This window comes from Chinchilla lanigera, unplaced genomic scaffold, assembly GCF_000276665.1.
Source record: "Chinchilla lanigera isolate Chin_1 unplaced genomic scaffold, ChiLan1.0 scaffold00034, whole genome shotgun sequence".
Classification (NCBI taxonomy): Eukaryota; Metazoa; Chordata; class Mammalia; order Rodentia; family Chinchillidae; genus Chinchilla; species Chinchilla lanigera.
This window is the reverse complement of record NW_004955435.1, coordinates 2207550-2234839: the sequence shown is the minus strand read 5'-3', so window position 1 is coordinate 2234839 and position 27290 is coordinate 2207550. Positions and strand designations below refer to the sequence as shown.

At 36.5% G+C, this 27290-nt stretch overlaps 1 protein-coding gene across 1 annotated transcript in view; it reads left to right on the top strand.

Annotated features, from left to right (window-relative positions):
- Positions 1-27290, top strand: part of Dpyd (dihydropyrimidine dehydrogenase) — a gene marked incomplete at its 5' end in the record, with an annotated part of 793723 nt that overhangs the window by 566068 nt on the left and 200365 nt on the right. Inside the window, 2 exons of the mRNA XM_005389092.1 lie at positions 235-355; positions 1182-1301. Of these exons, the coding sequence (XP_005389149.1) occupies positions 235-355; positions 1182-1301 (241 nt within the window). The remainder of the gene's footprint in view (positions 1-234; positions 356-1181; positions 1302-27290) is intronic.

Sequence of the window (27290 nt, the reverse complement as noted above, 5' to 3'; positions counted from 1 at the left end):
CCCTTGAGGAATTTAACCTTTATGTGATGAATTTGCAGTTCACTTGAAGTGTGTTAACCTTAGTTCCCTAATGAGTCTAGGTGTAATGCTGAGGAGGAATTTGAGAAATATATCATGTAGCTCATTGTCAAGTTGGATTTGTCTTGCCCATCCCCAGCTTTGCTACTGCTGCGGTACACATTTTGATCACAATTCTTTAATTATGTTCTATATTTAACTGACCTATTTGAACAGGATCCAGAGCTGGTGCGGAACATCTGTCGCTGGGTTAGGCAAGCTGTCCAGGTTCCTTTCTTTGCCAAGTTGACCCCAAATGTCACTGATATCGTAAGCATCGCAAGAGCTGCAAAGGAAGGTAAGAACTAGACTTGCATCAGTTGCTCAGTTGTGCAAATACTGGCCTGCATTAAGTAGATACTGAAGTATGATTGTTTTCCACAAGCACTTGGGTATATCTTTGTTTATGTTTTAGAAAAAGTATTAAATTGAGCACTTGAACTCACAAAGAACTCAAAGATTTACATTTGGAGTTCATGTAATAAATAGACCCTCAATTTTAGCCTAGAAACACAAGATCTTTTTTATTTTTTCCCAACAAAGGCTTCTTTTGCAAAGATTAAAAAGTTATGAAACAAAGCTACAGTTGCAACAAACTTCCCCCCAATTATGAATCTCCTAATGTAACAATTCAGCAGTAGCATTTCAATCCCTTAAGAGATTAAAAAAGAAAGATATCAGATTCCAAGCTGTGAAATTGCTGTTTCCTTTATATTAGAGAATGCAGTGCACTGCCTTAAACCCATACTCAATATCTGTTGAATCCATAAATCATGCAGTCGATGCATGACTTTACAAATCACATATGTTTATCTTATATTCCGCGGAAATTGCACCCTGACTGGCAAAGAGATTGTAAATTACTTGGGGAGTAGCCCTGAATACAAAGCATTTGGCATCGGTATATGCACCTGTAATTTAGGAAATGAAGTCATGATAATTAAAAATTTTTAAATACGCCCAGCCTTTTAAGTGTGACGGTAAGAGTTAAATTTATGCAGACATTTAAGGAGAGAAATGTTCTCCAGAGAAAGTAGTGTCCATTTTCCTAGGTGACGTAAGTTTGATTGGACTCTAACAATTGCTTCTTTAAGAACTGCAGACAAGTGTGATGTTTTCCACAGGTGGTGCAGATGGCGTCACAGCCACCAACACCGTTTCAGGTCTGATGGGCTTAAAAGCTGATGGCACGCCCTGGCCGGCAGTTGGTCTTGGAAAGCAGACTACGTACGGAGGAGTGTCAGGTGGGTGCCGCCTTCTCCTTGCACGATGCTTCCTTGCAGGTCGCTGAAATACCCGTTATTACGTCGCAAGCAACAGTACCCTTTTCTCATGATCACAGATTCTGATACGTTGCTCGTCACTATTCCTCATAGTCACAGAAAGTGTGATAGAGTGAATGCGAAGACTCGAGTTACTATGTCTCTCAGTACAAGGTGGAAGAACAGCAAAACAGGCCCTTACACAAATTCTGTTCTCTCTGATTGTGACTTCTTGAGCACTTCTCGTCATGATTATCTTGTTACTTATTAGGAAGGCTAATACGGAGCCTTTAGGAAGAAAATGCGTGCACCCTGGCTGTGATATCTTTTTCATACTCTGAGTTAGTTTCTATGCTTCTTAGAATTTTAAAATCGACTTTCTTCAAACAACATTGCGTTCTCAACTGTCCCACGTGTACCAATAAAGCATTATATTTGAGCTTCAGCTGACAAGACGTTGGTAGGCCTCACACCTTTGCACATTCTTTCGCATCCTCAAATACTTGAATTTGAAGAGACAGAAGTCCTCATCCCAAGGTCTCACTCCGTCTCTTGGCCCTGCACACCCTGTTGCTGTGACAACGTGCGCTTGGCCTCGCGAGGACAAAGCCGTGAGGTTCTTGACTGTGCTAGGGTGGGGATTAGTCTCCCTGGTGATGGAGAAAGGGGTAACAGAGCGGTGCCCCGGTGTTCCAGCAAATCATTACTGAGTCAGACCAAACGTGCTTTTGGAAGAGGTGAGGCAGACACAGATAAAGCTCTAGCCATGCTTAGGTCTTCTGTTGTGAGAGTGTGAAGTATGTGCATGAGTTGTGGTAGAACAACAGCAGCCAAAGGTTATATTCTGCCTTTAATTGGCTCCCCATCCCACAGCGTCAGGAGGAAGAAGGCTGACAAGCAGCACCTGCTCAGCCTTCCACCACTCTTTTATCAGGAGCTAGCGAACAGGGCTTGACTATTACTGTAATGCAGAGTAACGTGGCCTGGGTAAGCGCGTGCCCCAGGAAGAGCCCGGAGACTCCAGCGTTGGGATGGAACGTGCACTGTCTTTTCTGTCAGTCCGTTTCAATTTTTCCAGCCTGCCATAGTGACAGCAGGAGAATAAAGGAGGTCACAGAGGGTGCTGCACATTAAAAATTAATAAAAGAACTATTGCAGTAGTATTTTATATAAGTAACACCATTCACATTTTCCCATTTAAGCTGTAATTTCTGAATATTCCCCTGTACTATAACTCCGTCTAATAAAACTATGAAATTACAGCATTAGAAAAAGTCTTTTGTGTCACAGTCTTTAAGTATACACACAGAGGAAATTATAGTAGTACCTGCAAACAAGTTCAGCTATACCTCAGGGCCTGTTAGCTTTTCCATAAAACTCTATTTCTAAGATTTATAAATTCATATATAAATATTCACTTAGTCTGTAAGTTCAGCTAAGCCTAGGTGGAACATTCATTTTAAACAACACAAAGTCCCTAATACTTTTAAGGACTTGTACGTCATTTCTAATAGGTTCTGTATGAAGTTCCTTCACATTAAACGTCTGTTTTGGAAATGGCCTTTCTCCATAATGACAAAATTGATGCAGTTTTTCTCCTTTAAAATAATGCCTGCTTTAGTCTAAAGGTAATAGAATCTGTGAAGCAGTTTAAACATACTCTGATTATATTTTAAGAAAGAAGCACATTCCATAACAAAGTGACTTCAGAACGAGCTACAGCAAAACCCAGCCTAGTAAAATTATGTTAAATAATAATGGTTTCAAATTTTAGGGGTGATGAAAATATAAAAATGGCTAAATACTATTTCTACTTTATCAAATATGGCTTCCAGAACTTCACGTTCTGCTTCGATATAGAAAACAACACAAACTATGCTAGATATTTTTGCAAGATTAAAAAGTATCATAGCACAGTGCTGTTGTCTTTCCAAATGCTCTCTTACAGCACTGGAATGCCCTCTCTTAAAGAGCTGTTTGAATCATAGATTTTTTAAGAAACAAAAACTAAATAGTTTGGATACCTAACTAACAATACATAACTTTCCACTGCCAGGGCAGGATATTTCTCTTCTCAATATGGTCTCTAGCCCATTATTCAGTTTGTATTATTTTCTCAGAATAAAATGTCTGCTGTTTGAAACAGAGGTTTTGTTTGGCTTACATGGAAAAGCAGCGCAGCACCTGGGTTAGTTTTCCTGCCATAGAAAAATGGCCACCTTGCGCCATTGTTCTCTTAAGATGCGTTAGCTAATTATGGACAGTAGTGTGCCCTGGGAAGGTAGAATCTCAGCTGAAAAATGTCACTTGGGTTATTTCAAGGAAAATTATTCTGGATTTTATAGAAATGTTTTTCAAACATTGTTTCCCACATCCTGAGTACATGATGGAATCAAGTTTAATGACGTATAATCAATATTTTTGAAAATGAAAAAGAATAAGAAAAATGTCAGAATCTTTTGCATATAATTGGGATAAGTGAAGTTTCATCAGATTTCTTTATCAGTTATGTTAATATGCCATATTTTAAAAAATTTTTTGTACCAGGAATAGAACTCAGGACCTTGTGCTTGCCAGGCAGGTGTTTCTGCCACTGAGCTATATCCCCGGCCATTGTGCCATATTTTTGATGGGTAGTTATTTTGTCAATATTCTGAAAAACTTACTAAATTATTTATTTAATGTTTTGTTAAGAGTTTATAGGTAGTATTTTTCCAAATCTTTTTCTATGTGAAATCTCTCTAAAGTTCACTCTAGCTATTGTTAGCACTGATACTGTCTCCCAGAGGAAAGTTTGTGCTGATGATGAAATAAGTGACCATTTTGGACTTTGCTTCATTCACGATGCTGAGAATCTGTTATCCAGTGTGAATACTCACATGTACCCCGTGTGCTACTGTATGAATAAAGAATTCATTATTGTTTCACAGTAAATCATTTCCCCAGAGTGATTGTTTGCTGTATCTCAAGAATATTGTTCCACTTAGGTTCTTTTTAAGTTTCTATTTATTCTCTAATTATCTTGTGTACACCAAGACTGGTGCTTGGAAGAATAGCTGTTAATAGTTAATGGAGATCTACAGGGCCTAAGTGGAGTTCCCCTATTGTTTAAAAATAGATTATAAATGGACATATTCCAACATTTAGTATAGATTGAAAGTTTCCTATTATGTCTTAGACTGAAATCTACGTTTGCAATCGTCAATATGAATTAGATTTCTGGATGAATTATCTCAAAAAAATCTATGAAAGACAAATGTCTAAGTATTAGAATGTGGAATTTATACATACACTTACCCTACATTCTTGAGCATGTTGAGTGAAGTGTCAGATAACTCAAGGGCCTTTCACATTGTTTACCGAGGATGTGCGCTTTCTCAGTTTCACATTTTACAGGTATGGTTGGAGTTGATTCCACATTCATTATATTGATATCTTGTCATATCAGGTCATGTAAATATCACAGGTCATGTAAATATATAAATGCATTTTTCTTGCAAATAGCTAACTTCAACAAAGTTTAAAAGTTATATTGTTTTTAAGAAAGTTTTCTTTTAAATAAAAGAAATCATTAAGTCCATAGAAAGATAGGTTCTACTTGTTATACTTTGAAAGTTCTAATAAGAGAGAATTAGAATCACATCCGAAGGCCTTGTCTTCAACCTTGCTGTTTTAGAAACTGTATTCCCTTTGCCACAGCTTCCCTGCAGGTGCTTACAATCAGGGAGAGGTGCTTGAGATATATGAACCGTGCTCGTAAGAGAATGCTTAAAAACCCGAGTCTCAACCATGGGAAAAGTACCTGGCAGCATTCGTATTCATCATATGGGTCCCTAAACGTTGACTTATAGATTAGGTGATTTCATCGTGAGAACAGTATCAACAAAATTTCATTCACTATTCTTAAGGGATATTTTCCTGCAACTAGGATTGCAGATTAAGCTTTCCACCATATAAGTGCTTCTGCCTAAAGAACTGACTTTAGAGATGCCGTTGTCTGCTTTTCTTTGGGTAGTACAGTCTTAACACTGGGAAGTTCATGCCGTCTCTTTTGTCTTTGTCTAGAACACAGGCAAGAAACCTTTGCCATATCAGATAACAGTTAATTCTTTAAGTAAATTAGTGTGAGTGTGTGTGTGTGTGTGTGTGCGCGCGCGCGTGAGACAGAGAAGAAATTCATTGATTTTTTTCATATTTGATTAGAAGAAATCCTAGTCTCATCAGCAAATAATGAATTGTAAACTCTATCCTTGAGTGAATTAATCACTATTTTTCCTGGTTTAGTTCAGTTTTCTTTCTTGTCTTAGTTTAAAAATTTGACCTTTTGTGACCTTGTCTTCAAGTAATGAGAGCATGTTAGTACAGCCCTCCGCTCTGTGACTGCTCTTGCTTGTCCATACAAAGTTGGTATTCAGAGGTGGTGTAGCATTTTCCTATGATGTCCTCCCTGTGGGTAACATCCTTCTAAAAGATGGCGGGCTGGGGATTTAGCTCAGCGGCACAGCACCTGCCTGGTAAGCGCAACGTCGTGAGTTCGATTCCCGGTACCAGAAAAAAAAAACGGAAAAAAATAAAAAATAGAAAGTAAAAATATAAAAGTTGGCTAAGAATGAGTCTGCCATAGCATAAACTAAGGATATGTCTTTCCTTCGACTGACTCCTTGAGGATAACTTTTTTTATTAAAAAAGGAGAAAGAGTAAGAGTTTTTCAATGGAATAAACTCATCTGAAGAAGTTTTGATGTTTCTTGTAGTTTTACTGCCTTTTGTTAGTATGAAGTGGACACATTTCTTAGATTTACTATTATGCCTTTGTCCTGTACACACACTGTTTGCTGCCTATGTAAACATATATGTGTACACACACGTAGGGAGAAGATCTGGAACAGCTTTCTAGGAGGTACTTTAAGTAATAATCTATGCTCAATGTAACATTTCCAGCAAGCTTAAAAATTGTTTTAAGTGATTCTGCTTGTCAATTTTTTTCTATTTTATTAACGAGAAGAGCATTCTTATTCTTAATTTTAACTGTTTGATGCTTGCCTCAAATTATTAGGTTTATTTAATATTAAGACATAAACTTATATTAATTTCTGAATAGTTCATTGAAGAAAGCCTTTAAGATATGACATCTTTTCAACCCAAATTTGCTAATTGTAAATAGAATATTGTAGAATGTCTAGAAAATGTCTATATATTTCTCAACAAATTTTAATGGCATAGTCCACAAGTGTTCTCTCAGCCTATAAATAAGTAAATAATTTAAAGCCTAGCTGTGTGGGCTACTGAACGTTTGCGTTTATAAATTTCCTAAAGATGTCTTCATTATAAAGTGAACATATTAATTGCCAATAAAAGAAGATACAAGTATGAATTTTGCTAGTAATTTCTAGTGCTGTGCTGGTATAGGGCTGGAAGTAAGTATAAAATATATAGTATAGTACACTTGCACAAGTGTGTATCATTATATTTACTTAAAAAGAATTTTAAGTGTTCACTCCACTTTGCATAATTTATTAATTTTTTAAAAACACTCTGAACTGTTGGTACCATGAATAGATTAGCAACTTGGACTCTACATTGGAAACTACATAAATACAAATCCAATAAAACCACTCCCATTATAAATAAACTTTTTTAATGTATGCATTTATGAATATTTGTATAAAATCAAGAGGATTGCAAAACATATAGTAGACACTAAACTCAAAGGTGTTGGTTACATTTTGTTTTTTTTTGGTTTTTCTCTGGTACCGGGAACTGAACTCACGACCTTGTGCTTGCCAGGCAGGCACTTTTGCCGCTGAGCTAAATCCCCAGCCCCAACATTTTGTTTTAAAATAACTATTTTCACACATGCAGGCAACTGAAGATTTTGGCAGCCTTCCTTTAAATTCTTACATTACATATTACAATTATAACACAAAATACAGTGTTTTTTTATTAGAAAGTACTTGTTAATGGGTTTAATTTTTAATGTGTCAATCACATGACCATTGATGCATAAAATCTTTTTAGAAAAACACACCTACTATCTGTCATACAATTAAAGCTATGTATTGTAACCATCTTTATCAATAACATCTTAAGTTTTAACACTGAAATGTTTAAAATAGCCTTGTAGATAAAGATATAATTTAAGTGAATAAAAAGTGTGGTGATAAATCATGCCAAAAAGAATAATCAAAATGAAAACCTTCTATTTTATTCTCACTTTTTTCTATACTGTGTGTACCAAAATAATACAAAAATTGTTTGATTATTCACATATATAAAAACATTGCTAGAGTATCACAACTTTAACAGATCAAATTATTAAAGACCTTGAGTATTTGCAGAATAGTCAAAAGTAGGCATATCAAAGAAAGATACTGAATTATAATTTCCATTATTAATTAACGCTTTGCTCAGAGAAGTTTGCCATTTAAAAATATACTCATTGAAATGATGCTCATTGAAATAGATTCAAGTATAGATTGACAAAAAAAAAAGTCACCTTTTTCATTATATGGCCTTCCCTGGAGCCTGGGCTTCTCACTGCTTAGCCCGCTTGGCCTGTGCAGGAGATCAGAGCCCTAATAATAGATTCTTGACAGCAAGCTTGCCTGCTACCTGTCCTACACAAGTCTTCACTGTTCATGTTTGCTTCATGGCAACAAAGCAGACAGAAGGAAAATGCCAAGTGCCGGGCTTGAGGCACAGCCCTGCCTTGGCTTGACATTTCAGCAGAAGAGCAGTTTATGAGATGCATAATTTTTCATCTGGGACTCAGCTGCCATATTCATAGGTGCTTACGGCCATCAGTGGGCTGTAGCAAGGGCAGAGGTTTAAGGCAGAGATCAAGGTCTGCATCCTCTCAGATATTTTAAAACAATTATTTTCCCATAGATAAGTGGTATAATCAAAGAACATTTAAAACACTTACGGCTATTTACAATTTTACATATTTTTCTTTTGTGTAAAATTAAGAAAATAAATTACTATCTGTACCAGTTCCTAAGAAAATTGTGATAGCCTTTGTAAACCAAAGGACTCTGACAAGTGTATTAAGAAAACTTACCTTTGCAGTAGTGGTAATGAATTATTAAATTTCTTTCCTCTGTGTGTGTTTTTTCATAAAGAGTGATTTCAAGCTTGAAGTTAATCAAAAAATGTTCTGTTATGAAGGTAAAACGGAGAGGATTGTGTCACTCTTTGAGCCTGAATTTAAATATTCACAGATTCATGCATATCTGCTGTATGAAAAAAATCAGTGTAGGTACACGTCCGTGGCTGTTTAATTTAGGACTACACATCTCCGTAAGCTTCAGAAACAGTTCACTGTGTCACAGCTTCATACAGAACAATGGTACGATACATCGGATTAATTAAAGAAGCCTTGCAGAGAACTAGTTCTCAGTGTGTCAAGATTTCAGTTTTATGTTAAATATTTTCTAAAGGCCAGCCCCTTAAATCTCAGGGGCAGTACCGAGCAGTGAGCTGTGAATTTAACCATAGGCTAACTGCTAATGATAAGGAAAAGAGTCCTAGTTGAGGCGGCTGTAGTACAGTCATTGGATTAGGCTATCAATCACTCAGCTCCCTAAGGAAATGAGGGGGAAGACCAAACAGTGGAGAGGGAAATTAGGAAAGGAGGGCATGACTAGAATGAGATTCCTCACTATCTTTACCCATTCATCGTCTATCCCTAAGCATCAGACCAGACTCTCACTAGAGCGTTACTCTGACTATAAACCCCACACATTTATTTCTCTTATCTAGAGGACTATCAAAATGTCATTGCCTCTCTGTAGCTGAAGATCTTTAAACCTGCTGGGAACCAAATGCCTGATCACATAACAAAAATTAGATTAACCATTAATTTTTGGATTGAAGATTTATGCTTAGGATTCTTGTATGTTTGAGGAAATTTTTCTTTTTAAATTTCTAAACTGCAGTTAATTTTTGCTTGTGGGCATCCTGATGGTGAGGACAGATTCCAATACACAGCGGTCCTCAGACTTTCGCATACGTTAGAACCTAGAGATCTTGTTAGGCTCTAGATTCCTGGGCTTCGTCCCCAAAGTTTCTGCTGCACAAATCAGGGAGGCTCCGATACTATGCACTGCCAGCAAGGTCCACTTGAGGCCTTTGAGTACAAATGAAGAAAAACTGGTGTCACTGAGCATTTTAGTTTATGTATCGTAGTTCTAGAATACTGTTAAATGCTTTGATCGGTAGTAAAACTACAGAATATGACAATAAATAAGTGTGGAAAGTATCTGAAATGAATTATTGTAAATAGAGTCAGAATCTGTTCTTTAAAAAGTCATAAAACACATTATTTGAAATCTCAATAGAAAAGCATCTATGAGTCTGTTTAAGGGTGTTTTAGTTTTCTCATTGATGAGACAAAATACCCAACATCCAGCTTTAAGGAGAAAAGGTCTATTGTAGCTCACAGTTTGCAGACGTTTCGGTTCAGAGTTGTCTGGCTTCAAGGTAGGGTGGCACGGCAGAGGGGCACTGCGGAGCAGAAGCCGTTCATAGTGGGCAGAAGGCATTACAGCAGTGAAGCAGCAGCAGCAGCAGCAGCAGCAGCATGTGATGCCAGTGGCCCTCTTTCTGTCCCTTATACTTCATCCAAGTTACCTGCCTTCGGGCGAGTACCACTCACATCCAGGACGGGGCACCCTTCATTCCAGCGTCTCACACCCTACATCCAGCCACCTGAGAAAACCCACTTGTGACCCCGTGAGGCTCTGGGGGGACATGTAGGTACCAGGCACAACAAGGTTAGCTGTTGAAAGAAAATGGTTGTTTCTGCAAAAACCACTTTCTGAGTGTCACCGAAGATAATTTATGGACATCAACAGTCCTTTAAAGAACAGTGTAAGAGACAGACAAGTGTAATGTTAAGATCATGATTTGAGATGAAATACCTTTCTTGCTGACTTTGCAGTGATATGAATATTCTGAATGATAATTTCTCTCCAAGGACAGGTGTTTAAATGTGCATTTGTGACTTCAGACCTTTAAACTGTAGAAGAAACAATAACAGCCTAATTCACTTCTTTCCTTTCACCCTCATACAAAGGTTTCACTTTATGAGTAGAGCAGGGAAGATAATCAGCTATGTCTGTACAATGTCCTTACTGTTAACAGAGTTATGCTATGCACTGAGAGACTTCCGAAGTCCTATTTATTGTCTGCTCATGATACTGTGCATCAACCACAGAAGTTTCTTGCAGTTGCCTTCTGGAGAGATGAGTGTTGTAGTGTGAAACCCCCAAAATTGAGTAGCATTGTATTCCCAGGAAAAAACTAAGCTATAAATTCCAAGATATCGCTAAGTATGAAGCATAGAAAACGGGTGGCGTGCACAAGCCATATCTGCAGCCTGACGTGCGGACCGCCAAGGTGATTCAAAAGTGATGGAAAGAGTTAGAGTCCCAGCAGAGGAGGCAAAGGAGGTTGGTCAGGCTGGCTTAACTCAACGTGCTGTTCTCTGGAAGACTCCAGTACATGAGTTAAGCCAGGAAACAGTTTTGAGTCATAAAGTGTACTCAAAAGTTTACATACATTGTTTCAGTGATCTTTATATTCTTGCGCTTACAAATACCCCACAATTAAAAAATTATGAGCCATGTACCCATCACTCATTTTAATATTAGGCATAAGTCTAAGTGAGAGCAAAAGACATAATCTCCAATGTTCTGCAAATGTTAATTTTTAAATGATACCGCTCCGTCTTTGTTTTACCTAAAGCTGAGTCTAAATAGCATTATCACTTCTCATTTGCAAGTAAATAAGCAAGCTCTAATTAACAGTGAAAAGCCTTTTCCCCTTGTACTTGTATTTCTAATAAATTTTCCCAGCAAATTTTGTTCTATTGTACATATATACAGCTTGAAAAAATTTTATAGGTCACTTTATGAAATAATTTGCAAGGTAATATATGCCTATGTATGTAAGTGCAGGATAGTTAACATGGCTGTTCTACTGTCTTGTATTTCTTTGCTGAAAGAAACTGTCAATGAGTCCTTGGTTGATCAGCTTTGTATGTATATATCTGTTTTCATGAGAAACCACTTTGAAGATATCAATATGTAATACAACAAGCATTGTTAATTCCCTACCACTCTGTTTGTAACTCTGTACTGTCTGTACTGTTTCTTTGCTATTTTGTAAAATGTTGTCTGTCTGTTAATATTTTCCTCCTTTTATTTTTAAAATAAAAAAAAGATAATATATGCCTAAAATGAACACTTATAAATTTAAATTCTTGGATTAAACCATTAAGTGATAATATCTTTCTTGGGTATTGTTAAATGTTTTATTTTATACTTTATTAAATTAGCATAAATACATCATAAATATTGATAATTATTCAATATAAACATGGATATTTGGTAAATATTTACTAATAAGAAAAATATATATGTGTTAAAAATAACTTGATCATGAATCTGTTCAGGCTTGTTATTCTTCGGGTGAGGGTTCAGTAGTATTTCAATTCTACTTCTATTTTTTAAATGAGAATAATGAAAATCTTTATGCACCTCAAAAAACAAAGGAAACTGAGTGTATATACCATGAGAACACCACTGGAAACTTGCTTCTTTTTACCCTCACACAGCTTCCTGACTAGTCAGTACCTTGGCATCCTTTTTGTATAAGTTTAACTGTGTCTCTTCAACACATGCAATTAAGAAAATTTTGACGTTTTCATTTATAAATCTCTATATATTGTTAATATATGCTATTAGTGCTCCTGGAAAATTTGCACCGAGACTTTTCTATTATATTACTTGGAAAACTAGTCAGCATTTCTGCGTTCCTTGGTACTGGCTGCTTAGTCAATGCGTACCAGCTACGTGGGACTACCAGGCCTTTGAATAATGTGATGCTTGTGTGCCTGGAACATTACTGGACATTTTACATGTTTCTTATTTAAATAGCTCTCTGAGGCAGATGTCGTGCAGTCCATTTTGTAGGCATATAAACCCAACCAAACTGGTAAGGAACTTGCCAGGGTTTACGTATGCAGGAAATGTCCTACTCTGGGTTCAAACTCAGATCTGTCTCCAAAGATGAACGGCCAGGTATTTTTAGCAGTGTCTTCGCCCAGTATGTACCTGGTAAGTCTCTGTCTAAAAAGAGTGTGCTCGTGAAATTAAAATGGGCTGCTACGCCACTTATTAGTCTAACGTCCATTCTGTATGTGTTTGAACATCTGTGAGCGTACCCTGCTTTGCTCCTAGTTATAATTATTGTCTTATCTTGCTTGGTGTCTGTGATGGAAAATTGAGTTAACAAGGTCAAATAAGAAGCAAATCTTGAATTCATGCCACAGGAGTAAAATGAGGGGAAGATTCAAGCATTTTGTTTATTTGTTCTTGTGTTCAAAGTGTAATATGTAGGTCTTGCTTGAAATGAAGCTGCCATCAATATAATAATGCGTAATCTCATTTCTTACCGATGTAGATAAACTGTTTGAGCTCTCGGTTCAACAGTGGGGCTGAAGTGAGCTGCAGGTGTCCTTCATTTCTTCTGTAATATTCAGTCATTTATGCAAATGTAAATGTTCCTGTGACTGTCTCACCTTCTTTTTGGACAGGTCTTTTTTCCCAGCATCAGTATTTTGCAGGTGGTTAGGCAAGGAAAACGTTAAAACCAAAGAAAACTGAACTAACCCTTACCTAAAGGGAAACAAAAAAATTAAGGAACCATTGCTCTTGATTTAAAACAAAATAAGATAAAATGTAAATTAAATTAAGAAAATAAATAAGTTTAAATTCCCTTTGCACATATGTAGCATGATATAGTGTGAGAAATTAATGTGAATTAATCCAAAGGAAAGTACATGGATCAGAGGTCAAGTGTCAAAGGACTGTTTTAGAGTTGCTCTTAATGCATTTAGCACATCCTGTTGGTGATCTATTGGAAGTATAGCTTCTGAAAAGCAGGAAACGTTGCTTCTTATTTTCCATCATCTGCTCTAGGACAGTAATGGGAACATAGCAGACATGCAGGAAGCTACGTTTTATTCTTAATATGAAACTGTATATTATTCAGAAGGTTTTAGTAACTGGACTGCCATTTAATCTTTATGTTAAAATCTTCATTTTAAAAATTTACTAAGAAATATTAAAAAAGTAGAGCATTTTAGCATGTGGCAGATAACTGAGATTTTCCTTATAACATCTTACTAGCACAGAAACCTGACCTGGTGGGCGTAAAGGGTACTTTGTAGCTGGATGCGGTTGCACATGCCTGTACTCCCAGCACTCTGGGAGTCTGCGGCAGGAGGGTCAAAAATTCAAACCCTGCCTGGATAACTTAGCCACTTTGGAGACACTGTCTAATTTCTTTTTAATTTAAAAAGGAAGTAAGGATATAACTCTGTATGAAATTGCTGGTTTGATACCCAGTACCACAAAAAGAAAAAATGCTTTGTTTGCTTGTTTATTGAAAAAAAAATCAGTGCACAGAAAGATCAAGTAAATTGTATAGAGTCGCACTGCTTATATTCAAGTGCAGGGCATTCACGCTTGGTGTAGGACACCGAACCACTGCGCTGCATTTTAACCACCACAGCTGTGTCTCTTCTGTATTAATGTATTCTATTACGATTTTGTAATATTCTTAATATATTGTGGGATGAAAAATCAAGATTTTTGTACCTCTTTAACAAAAAAATTTTGAGTGAAAATAATCCAGAAATATAACACTAAGATTAATCATTTTTTAAAAAAATTCAAAGTAATGACAGGTCACAGTTATACCATAAGTAGTCTAGAGAACCTCTCGGCACTCCTGTTAGCCTCTGTGCTTCATGTATTTCTCATTTGAATGTACTAGTCAAACAAAGAGTGTGTGTGTTTTTCAAGGCAGATGCTTTGTTTAGTGGGTCAGATGATTTCCGTGCTGGAGTTTTATTCACTAGTTCCAAACGTTTGGTCTGTTTCTTTAGTACAGTGCTAAATGGAAAGTATAAAATTTTCTATTTAGCATTATAAAGTGAAAACATAATTAAAATGAACTGAGCCAACAATGGTGCTTTGAATAGTTCAAATATCTTTTATCCATAGTTCCCAGCTCCCAAAATTTTTGTTTAGTAAAAAGTTTGTATTAGCAAAGGTATGGTAATTTTTTTCTGGAAATGTGTAAGTGCATGTGTGTGTGTTCTTAGTACGTTGTTCTAAATCATTTCCAAAGACCATCATTTTACTTCTTACACACATTTAAAAAGGGATCACCAGAGTCACTCCGGTAATGGTTACCTGGTAAGCTTTTTAATGTGCTGATTCCTGAACACAGACAGTTGCTGAATCTTGATCTGAAGGGAAGCCATATTTATATATTTTTTTCAACAAGCATCTTAGAAGTTTTTCATACCTGTAAACTTTAATCCTGTCCTTGAGAGGAAAAAAGAAATTAATAAAGCCTAACATGGGAAATGCTACTATTAGAGAGTGTAATAATATTGTACAATAACAATTTGAAATGTTTCTTTCAGGAAGAGTGAAATGAAATAATATCTTTGGTGGTCTAAGTTTAGTTGACAATCATTCCTATTCATTAATTCCACTAAATGGTCATCACTACTAACTCAGAAGTAGGAATTTGGATTTTAAATGAGTAGACTTTTGAGAGGATGTTCCACAAGTCTCAAGCACACAAAGATATAAATTAGGACCAAAAATCAAAGGAAGAACAAAAAGTTGTCTTAACTTTAAGCCAGTGGTCTAAATTAATTCTTACAAATACTGTATTTGGGGAGTTTACTTATGGATTGTAAACTTTGGGTGGCAGAATACATCATTAGAATCTCTTCCTCATTGTCCCTGCTTTATGACCAGGTAGTTCTACAAATGTGTCCATCTCTATATGGATCAAAAGAGCTGCTGTTATGTAGATACTTTGTATAAATGGTCTAGTTTTGGAGATTGTAGTTTAATTTTTCTCTAGACTAGTTTTACATATAAATGGAGGAATGAAGCACTGGGTGTTTTAAAATCAAGCAGAATTGCTATTATTTCAATGCCATGGGACAGACCCCAGATTGCAAAAAGATTCTAAATCTCTCTTTCTGTGATCAACAAATTGGGAGAGGAAATGTCTAATATTTAAGAACTCCAACCCTCGGAAACCAAGATCTTCAAGTAGAATCAGACTTTAAGACGCTTAGTATCCATTTATTGGGAATTATGTTCTGTTGTGTATATTCCATTTATACACAGCATCAGAGACCAAAGCAAGACAAAAAGATAAAACTCTCTATCTTTCATGTGATAGAGTCCTGCTAGATGCTGCCAATTTGGCTTTGAGCTTGAACATCAATCTTTTATCTATCTCTAGTCCCAAAAAGGACATTTACCCTAAATGGACCGTTTGACCAAAAAGGAAGGAGCAATTCACAACGGAGAGGGGAGATGTGAACATTCAGAGAGGATAGGGAAACGGAGGATAAATGGAATAACAATAAAGACGCACTAATGTGATAGCACAGACGCAATATACGGGACTGTTGTGACAGAGCAAAATTGCAATGGTGGGAAATTGAAAAATTTATGAAGAATAACCTCAGGAATCTCTTCAAAACACAAGAGGACAGAGAAACCATAACCCTCAAACAGAATGCAATACCCTCAAAATGAATTTATGAGGAAGGTAGGGCATGGGAGTGGGGCACAGGAATAATTAAAAGAAGAAAGAATACCTAACTTTTACTGAGCACTTAACATGTATCTGAAACTGTGCTAATTTCATTTCTATGGTTAACTCATTTAACAGACATTTTCCATATATTAGAATGAAATCATATATTTAATTTATCTTCCTCAACAATGACAGTAATAATTTTTAAAACATGTAGCTAGTAAAAATCCACTGATCACTGAGAAAAACCCATAGACTACTACATGGCACATACTAGAAGATACTTTGAATTGCAAGATTAAGCACACAATTAGTCCATCCCAGCTAGTGGTGCCTCTTTCTAGGAGAAAGAACGACCACACACTGAAATTGTTACGCATGCATCAATTCAAGTGGAAAATCTTTAGACATATAATAGCTCTGAAAATGCAGTATATTATTTTTTAAAAGTATTGTTGAAGAGATGTACATTAACTACTGAGTGATAGATTACAGAAATTGTTCTAAAATTGTGATTTCTGGATCACCACCACGTGTCACTGGGGGAGCTTATTAGAAGCACAGAAGTTCAGGACCAACTCCAGAAAAGCTGAATCAGAAACTCCGGGGTCTGGAGTTCCACAGTCCGTTTTAACAAGCCTCCTGGTATTTCTGGTATGTGCTAAAGTATAGAACTCACTGAGTTACACAAATGAATTCAAAAGTTAAAGTCATTGCAGAAATATTAACCTTTTTAAAAATTATATATTGAGACCTAAATAAATTACTGGTAATTGAGTGAAAATGAATATCTATCTGAAAAAATAGTTCCAAAGGAGGTAACACAAATATTAATAAGATGTTAAAAGGAATAACCTATATCTAGATCCCAGATTATTTTAACAAAGAACAGTTAATAAGAAAGAACCAAAATAAATAGGCATAAGGTTCAGGTATTCAAAACTTTTATCTGCAATAGGATGTTGTTTTAAAATATCATCTTTGGGGGCTGGGGATTTAGCTCAGCGGCAAAGCGCCTGCCTGGCAAGTGCAAGGTCGTGAGTTCGGTTTCCGGTACCGGATAAAAACCAAAATAAATAAATAAATAAAATAAAATATCATCTTTGACATAGATAATTTTGTAACAAAGGGGTGAAAGGGGCTTTTGAAAAATTTAAGGATAATTACTGTTTGAAGTAGTGAGTATTCAACTACAAGAGAATGTGATCTGTATGCTTTCCTTATTTGTAATCTTTCAACATTGTATAGATTTCCTTCTGATAGAACAGTGGCATAAACACTAGATCGATGAATGTTTAAAACTGGAGCCTTGACATAAGTAATGGTGGCTTTGTAATATAATTGGAAAGTAATATTTTATGCAAATCCTGGTAAGTAGTGAAAGAATCAGATGCATAGACTTTCAAACTAACACATTTTGAGATTTAGGAAACTTAATTAACATTTGTCTGCTTGAGTTTCCCTATCTGTATAATAAGAAAACCTTCTTCAGAGATTTTTTTGTAATAAGCTAAATGTTACATATAAAATTTTGGTAATTCTTATATAGTGCTTCCTCTTTGCCAATGCTACATAAATAGTTCCAGCATATTTCTGCAACAGAAAAGTCATTATGAAGTTAGCATAGTAACTTTTCATTTTTTTCAAAAGTACCAAATCAAGTTTAGATGTATATTAGTTGCTAGAAAATTAAATTTCATGATATATTTTTTTTTTTTAAAAAAACACTCTAACCATACAAGAATATTCCAGGAATGCAAGGATGGCTTAATATAATGTACTGTATAACTCTATTTGATATTGAAAAAGTTTATTATCTCAAACTTATCTGAAAGGGCATTTTTGAATTTCAATATCAATTTGTTTAAAAATATTAGAAAACTAAAAGTAGTTTAAAATAAATATTTTTATGAGTGAAAATATTAATTTTAAACCAAAAGTCCAAGTCCTACTTAATGATTTTCTTTCTTAAATATTCTCCTAAAATAATTTAACACAAATATATATAGATATAGATAGATATATAGATACAGATATCATTAGCATTATTTAATACTGTTCTGGAACTGATGGTTTGATGCATATAACACAAAAATTATATATACTTTTGGGAAGTATAGTTACTGTTATTGCAGATTATCTGCTTATATACTTAGAAAATACAAAATAATTTGTATCCCAGAATTGATAAAAGTGTAGGACTATTATGATTTAGGTAGAGCATGTATCCCAGAAGTCTTATGTGTTCAGTGGTGGGTCGTTTGTAAGATGATTGAACCACGCGTTGCTATAGAAATAGTGTGGTAATGTATTAATTGAATTCACGGCTGAGTGAGCGGCTAGGAGACGCGGCATGGCTGAAGGACCTGGAAGTGCGTCTTCTCGTCCCCAGCTCCTCCCTTCTCTCTCGGCTTCTTCTCTCTCTGCCTTCTGGTTATTAGGAAGCAGTCTTCTTCCAGCAAGCCCGTCTGCCATATTTCTGCCTGAGAGCCAGGCTGCCGTGAACCGAATCCTCTGAAACTCTTGAGTCAGATACGCCGCTCCTCCTTCAGCTTGTAGGTGGCAGGTATGTCATCGCGATGATGACAAGACTGACTAACACAAGGACAGTGAAATAACTGGTGATATGAAGGTATTATAGCAACTACCTTTTATTAAGGAGTTCCTGTGTGTCAGGTATGGAGCTGAGCCGCTTTCACACCGAATCACTCCATACATGAGGAAATGCCAGCAGAGACTCAGGTCCATTTGTATCTGATGGCAAATATGATTTGAAAAGTTTTGCTTTGGGGCACAGTACCTCCACTGTAGAGCACAGAGATTAAACATGAGTTGCTCTCTTATACAGTGATAGTCACACTCAAAATAAAGTGATATTCTTATATTAAGTGATATTCTTATACACTGATATTCACACTCAAAATAAAGACAAAATAAAGCAGGTTCTTCACAAACAATGTGTAGAACAGAAAGAAAAACAGCACAACTACTGCACCATAGAGAAACAGATATAAGTAAATAACATAATACAGTATATCATTAAGCTAAAGAGACATTCTGGCAAAATGACATTTAGTTCAAATTAAATTGTAAATTTAATGCAATCAGAAAATTAAAATGAGCTGCTTTTCCTAACTTAAACAAAATTATTTTAAAATTTCAGAGTAAGAGCAAGCAAAAAAATTTACTTTAAAAAGTTTTCCACTAGAGGAAAGATGAGAAGGACACATACCACAAATTATTTAAATCAAATTCAGAATGATGATAATTGAAACAGCATTTATTTGTGCAAGAAACAGCAGATAAGGCAATAGAACAGAGAACCTAGATTCTGTACTCTCCAGGGTATAATAAATTATAAATGAAGACTCTCAAATCATTTGGAATAAGATGTTTTACTAAACAAAAAATGGATAAGCTAGCTAGCCTTTTTTTATACTATACATCAAAATAATTTATAGCTTAGAAACAAGTAACAATTGTACTACACTATTTCAGAAGGAAAAACAAGCAAATACCCTACTTAAAAACATGAAAAAATAGCTTTCTCAAGATAAAAGAATGCAAAAATATTAAGGCAGGCATTAAGTAAAATTGATAATGTATTATTTTACAATATCTCTACATCGAAAACCATGACCAAGATTAAGAGGTAAATGTAAAAATTTGTTCATAAAAATAAGGCAATAGCTATGGAACCAAGGTACATCACTTTTCATAAGAGAATATCAGGTAATAAAATAGTTCTATCATCAGCAAAACCTTTGCAGTAAATACACACCACATACGGGCTTGCTGTTATGTGACCTCCCTTCATAAAGGTTCAGAACATACTATCAAGGAGTAAGTCAATTAAAGCCAATGTGTGCTACTCTTGATTAAATAATACAGATTTTTAAAGTTTTTTTTAGCAATATTTACTAGAAAATATCCAGTAACTACATACAAAACATTTTTAATTTTTTTTATTAGTACATGTTTGTAGTACGTAATATTACATTTATTGTGAGGAGTTGGTACACATACACAACACACTCAACTCCTTTATTCTCCTTCCCCCCACCCTCATTTTTTGGCAGTATCAGATTCATTTATTTATCCTCTTTATACAGTTAATTATCATACATACAGTTTAACAGCCAAACTAACAGGCCAAAAATGACACATAAAACAGTTATGAGGTACACTTCTAACTACCTTGTCCACGCTGGATCACAGTGATTTGTTTCTCTCTATTTTGTCCTGTTGCCTGTCTTTACTCACTTTTCAGGAAAAGTAAGGCAACAGCAAGCTGTTTTTGAGTATCAAAGTTTTAAACCATCTTAAAGGTAACATAATTCCAAGGTGAAGCTCAGGTAGATTCTATTTGTTGTATTGTAACTTGGAATATATTTTAGGGAAAGAATTCCCTGTGTGTGCAGTTGAGGTCATTTAGAAATGTCCCTTAACTCATTATTTGTGTTAGACTCTGTATTTCTGATTCCTATGTATTCCTCATCCTTAATATATTTATTTTTGTGGACATTAGTTTGTGAATTCCCTAAAATATTGTGAATATTTTGAGAAACTTTAGGTAAAAGTTTCAGTCATTCATATTTAAAAACACTTTTATTCTGTCTTCATAGTTAATAATTTTATAGGGTATAAAGTTTTACATGGAAAATCATTTCACCTAGGCGCTTAAGCCAGTATTTCAGTTTTTCTGTCAGTCTTAGAGAAAGCTCACCTCCACTGTTCTGAGTGTGTGACTGTGTGTGTGTGTGTGTGTTCCCTCTAGTCCCACACCCTTCCGTCATTTTAATAGGGTGTATTACATATATCTTGGGTTTGCCTTTCACAGTGTGGAGTTTCCTCTTATTGTTGAGCTCTCAGCCAGTTTTCCTCTGAAAATTTTGCTTTTATGTCTGGAAAGTCTCAGGTAGTTTTTATTTATTATTTTTCTCCGTTTTCTTCATTATTTCTTTCAGTCGTTGTGTTCTTTAATTTCACCTTGTTTCTCTTATTTGAATTTTATTGATTTTTCAGGGAAATTTCTTTGATTCATACCTGTCTCTTTTTCTGGCCATTTTATTTTAGTTTTCTTACAGCTGTTACTTGTTGATTCCATCATGATCTTCTGCATGCAGTGCCTTCTCTTATTCTCTAATTTATATTAATTATTTCTATTTTTCTGTATTCTCTCAAATCTCATGTAATACCTGTTTCCTGCGGGTCTTGACTTACTTAGTCATTTTGATGGTTTGCTTTGGCTTCTCTAGCTAGTGTGGAAACCTTTGGAGACTCCTGGGCATTCAGAACGTTTCACCTTGGTTTTAAGCGTGAGAAGTAGATGAGAAGTAGGGTATGTGAGTGAAGTGTATCGCACAGGAAGCTTTGTTTGCAGAGGGATTTAATGGCAAGCCGTCTTCTATACTGGGGTTCACAAACATATCTTGAGGTCTCCTCTTGGAAAATCACCAGTTTCTCAGAAGCATCAGGTCTCCCAGCATGGAACCACATGCCTTCTTGTAAGCAGAAGAGAGAGCTCGTGGGGTACAGCTTGTTGGTGGTGTCCGTCCAGCAAGCACAAGCTCTTGGGTTCAGTCCTCAGTACTGGGGACGGGGAAGAGTTCCAGCATTAATACTTGTTCCAGCAAACTCTTGTTTCATTTTCCTCCCCTGTCTCAGTCATAACATTTTCCTGGTTTTGATATCTCTTGTATCTCTAGTACAGTGTTGCCGTGACAGCAAACCTCTGATCCCCAGAGGGATGACCAAAAGCTAACTGCATGGGGTTGGTGCGCCCCCTGAGGTCAGCTCCGCTGTACACCATTCTCAAGCAGTGTTCTTACGTGCAGGGCTCTCTTATCCTGCTCCCTGCTCTGTAGCTGCCACTCCAGGATTCTACATGGTGAATATTTTTTGTTACTGCTAAGGCAGTTGCCACTTCACAGTGCACCAAATTTTTCATCTGAAAATGATGACTTCCTGGTTTTGTCTTCATGAATTTTTGCTTCTTTCCTTTTAAAATTCATTCCCCTTCTGTCCTTTTTTTTGTTTTTGTTTTTCATTTTTCTTCTGGTACTGGGAATCGAGCTCACGACCTTGCACTTGCCAGGCAGGCACTGTGCTGCTGAGCTAAATCCCCAGCCCTTCCCTTCTGTCCTTCTTATAAGTTTTCTTTCTCTCAATAAATCCTTCTTACTTTTAAAAAATAAATAAATAAAATTTTGTGACTGTTAAGTAAAGGACATATGTATGGTCAGTATGCCATGTTTAACCAAAGTATGTGTTATGTTTAATAAACTTAAAAATAATTTCTTGAAATATTTTAATTGATGAACCTTAATATCTTAGCAATTCATCATATATAATGTAAAAATAAATGTGGGCCATTCATAACTTCAAGATCAGGATCCACAAGGTGAGAAAATGAACTTTTATGAATACAGTTATACAATATAATTTGTATTTGTATGCATGTGTTATGGCTTGCATGTAGATGTCCCATGAAACCTCATGCAGTCATAGGTGAAGAGATTCTAAGGTGGCTGAATTAGATTCTGACACTGGAATTAAGGTTGTGATACTGGGAAAGGAGGATGGCGGCACCAACCCAGACTGTGTGGAATGTGAAAGGAGAGAGGGCGTCAGGCTTGCTGCTGCTGCCTGCTCTTTTCCTGTCTCCTGCCTGCCCTGCCGGGGACTGTTGCTCCTGTGGGATGCCCCTCTGTCACACCAGCCTGCCTCAGAGCCAGCCTGCACACTGAAATCTGCACACTGTGAGCCGAACTAAACCTTCTCACCTCCAACTTGTGGGTGTGGGATATTTTGTCTCAGTACCGTGAAAAGTAAGACAACATGCATATGTGTTTTAGTGTGTGTGTGCACCTATATACAATTAAGACTGATCAACTAACAGTAACTTTCCTTATGTAAGAAAACATTCTTGTTCTGTCAGTGTTCAGAGATTTCAGTTTCTCCAACCTTTTGAGTCTTTACCACGTAACAGAAAACTTTGTTTTTATCTTAAATGATGGTTCCTTCAGTTACACATGTGAAATTAGCCTTATGTGGTTGCCTCATTTTTCAGAAGGGAACACAAAGGCAGAAAGTCATCGTGGGGTAGCACCACCAGGCAGTTCAGCATAATTGCAGAGCTTGTCTGTGATTTGCTAATTCTGCATACTGAGGGACATTTAACTATGATCCCTTAGTCATATACTAGCATATTATCGTCAACTGCATATCTGTCTTTTCTCAGTCCATTCAGCTGTTAGAGGTTGTCCTACCCTGAATTGTAGTCTAATAAAGAGGCAGTCGTAGAAACATCACTAGAAAACTGGAACATTGAAAAACACTTATATGTGCCTTTCAGCTTTTCTGGTGCTTTTTTAGCTAAGAGGAAGTTCTACGTATGCAGACTTTCAAAACATTACAAGTATTGAATATTTTTCAAGCCCGAGAGAAAAATATTTCTAAATAAGGAAAATGTTAAGTATCAATCAAAGAGGAAAGCATTGGTTCTGATCTTTGTATTTTGGGGGACGGGCTGAGTCAGGAGATGAGTGACAGTAAACTCTTGGTGTAGCTCGTGAGAGTCAGTCAGCCGAGATGAACGCAGCAACCACACACTATAGCACACTGGCACTGCTGAAGGAAAAGGTGCGGGTGGCAGGGCACCCAGGCAGAGCGATACGGTAAGGTGAACAGGAAAGGAAGCGGTTGGCAGAAACAGGCGACAACCACAGATCACAGTGTAGTCCCCGTGTGCACAGTAAGTCTGACTTCCATTTTTCAATAAATGGCCACAGTGGCTGCTGTGTAGCACACAGACTGTGAGGCATGATGACGGAGGCAAGGAAGCTATTTTGAAGGCTCAGGCAGGAATCCAAGCGAGAATCCAAGCAAGAAAGAACCGTGGCTTATACCAGTGTGGTAGCTTTGGAGACACTGGAAGAGTGACGATACCGTGTTCAGGATATGTTTTACAGGAATACCCGTGGGAATGGCTGATGGGCTGCAGGCGAGAGATGAGAGGAAGGGAAGTTAGGGGTGACATCGGCTCGCTCAAGCCCAGCAGATGGATGAACGTGGAGCTATGCAGAGGCATTCTGCAACAACAGTAAGGGCAGTTGAGTAGAACATTTTTGGATTTGTTAATTTTGAGATGTTTATTAGGCAATCAAATGAGAATATAGTCGTTAATAGTTGAATATTAGGCAATCAAATGAGAATATAGTCGTTAGTAGTTGAATATTTGATTCTGAAACTCAGGGAATAGGAAAAGTTGAATATGTAAATTGAGCATTCATACCAAAAACAAGGCACAGCATTGGAATCCTAGACCCAGAGGCTCTGGACTAGGAAAAGCATGCAGATAAAGAAATTTACAAAGCCCAAACACTATTTCAACCACTTATGATCAAGAGGAGCAAGAGTATCCAGCAAGAGAATCTAGCAAAGGTGAGAAGAGGTGAGAATAGCTCATTCGGGGAAAGACTAAAAGAAGGTTTCTCTAAAGAAGTCATGAATGGTGGTGGCACGATCCTGTATTCCCTGCACCGTGGGAGGCTGAGGCAGTAGGATTCCAATTCTGAGGCCATTTGGGGCACTTAGTGACTTAATGAGACTTTGCCTCAAAAAAAGAAATGTAAAAGAGCTGGGATATAGCTCAGTGTGAAGCCTTGGTGTCAGTCCCTCATACTGGAAGACAGTCTTGATTGAGGTTTATACATCTTCAAGATTTAGGGTTTATAAATAATTAGAAAACTACCATCCACCCCTTCTTGAGACCAAATATTACTCCTTTCAAAGCTATGTACATTCTTGCGGGAACTGTGCAGTGTAGACTTTAAATTTCTGAAGCCACTTGCACATACTCTTAAGAACTTTGTGGCAAATGTTTAAAAATGTTATTATCTGGAGTTCAGGTAGGGAAAATATGTTTACCAGGCCTGCCAAAGGCAAACGGTCTACTGCTAACTTTCAAAATAAGGAACAGACCCCTTCCCTTGCCTTCTGAAGCCTAGTTTCCTATTCTTTTAACTATAACAAAAATTGCAATAGAAAATGTGGAGAACACAGAAAGAATAACTCAAAGAAAGTTTCCCTGGAACAAACAAGGAAGGCTTTGTGGGAGAAGAAGCATTTTAGGCGGAACATGAAGAAACGTTATGATTCCTGGGTAAACTTTACCGCGGCATCCAGGGACCCGGATGATTTTGTCTCTAATTTTTCTGCTCCCTGCAGCTACCACCGGCCATGACCGACCATTCCCAGCTACTCATACTTCTTCAAAAGATTTAGCTCTGTTCGTTTTTATATCAGCAAGCATATTGCTTCCTTGGATGCAGAGGCATTCTACCGTCAGAGTCACCTTTTTATATATTCTACAAGAGTCGGTGCCGTGACTTTCTTATACCTCCCAAAAGATCGTAGAAACACATCCTTCCTGAGTCCATGCATCCCGTCTGTCCTGAGCATTTCAGTCCTGTTTATTTCCATTTCTATTTCTAGTTTCTTGTCTGTCAGAAAAGTAGGACGTGCCTGGCGTCTAATGGGTGCTTAGTCCCACGCAGTGGGTCCAGTGCAGTGGTTATCAGGCTTTTACCGCATGAAACAGCCTCCAGGACGGCAGCACACAGTAAGTGCTCAGTGGGTTTTTTTTGATTGCTATCATTTCTAATGAGTATATGTACTTTGGTTCATATTGAGCCAACTTCCTCATATTTGTATGTATACATCCGTGCTAATGTTGATTTTACTTATTTTTATCCTTTAAAGTATACTATAAGCTTTCATAGTAAAAACAGCCATGAACTTATAGCATATAAAATCTCCTATGAGCACAGTGGACATCAAAAATAATTCTCAGCCTGTGAACGATAATTATTTAGAGTCTTGGGGCTGGGGATTTAGCTCAGCGGCAAAGCGCCTGCCTGGCAAGCGCAAGGTCGTGAGTTCGGTTCCCGGTACCGGAGAAAAACCAAAAAAAAAAATTATTTAGAGTCTTGCACTTCCTTCAAAAGTAAATGTTTCTTTCAATCTTTTCCTTAACATACAGCAAGAAAATTGAAAAGATGGCTTGTAAACTTCTTGCAGTATGTGTATTTCATGAAATATCACCTTATCGCTGGAAAATTATTACTAAATAATTTTGTTTTTCAATTGTGCAGATAGTAAGAAATATGGGGGCTGCAGGGTTTCAAATAATGCAAATGACATATATCAGGGAAGCAAGATACTTGCATTTTAATACGTGTGAATTCATGCAAGAAAGAGTACAGGATTGAGAGAGCTGGATAAATGTCTCACAGAAAGGCAATAAACATACAAATCCTCCAGGAAAGCTGGTGCAGTAATTCAATCACGTATTGACAATATCTATATTCCTAGATAAATGCAAAAGACTTTCCAATTTATAAATAGCTTACAACCTTCTTTAGCCCTCTCCCCACACTTCTTAAGAGCCCTTTGCTGGTAAACACATAAAAGTACACTCTGAAGGTTTAACTGTCATTTTATAGTATGCATTGAAGTAATTTTACTATATTAAAAAGTGGTATCATGTGAGAGGAAATCATTTAGTTAGAATGTAGATTACTATCAAATTTTAATTTAATTCTGAAAAGTTTGTGTGTTGATGTTGAAATATACCCATCTACAAGTTGTTTTTGAAATGACTATTTAGTATTTACTGAAATGGAACAATCCGTATTTCTGTCTTCTCTTCGATTTTGCACAAGCACACGTAAAACACCATTATGTCTTATTCTATTAGGTAATTTATGTCCTATTCTCTTAGTAGGGTTGTAGGTTTTGCACATTGATTTCAAGTCAAAGATAATTTTCTGACCAGAATTGCCCAGCTCCTCTTAAACTGATGGGGGAAATTACACATTCTATTTTTAGAAAGACTGAAAATAAAGACCAGAGAAAGCCACATGCTACCTATCTTATCTCACAGACAGCTTATAATCAGAAAGTTTAAAATCCTGGTTGCTAAATACTTTAAAGAAAGCATTCCTATAAGTCTGGTCAGGAAGATATGAAATAATCTCTTAGCAATACATTTTTTCTCAAAATAAGAAAGCTTGAAATGGGTGAAGTTCACTTCCTCCCTTATCTACTTAAAAATTAACCTCTTTAAATAGCCTGATTTGTAACATGTTTGTTCTTATTCGAGTTCAGTTGTGTTCAGCACTACGGAAAGTTTTATGACTGAATATGTGTAATTATAGTATGTAGAGGTTTAAAAATAACTCAAAGGAAGGAACAAAGTTTTCTAGTAGTTAATCATTAATGAAGATCTTAAATCTGTACTTTAAATACACACAAAACTAGTTAT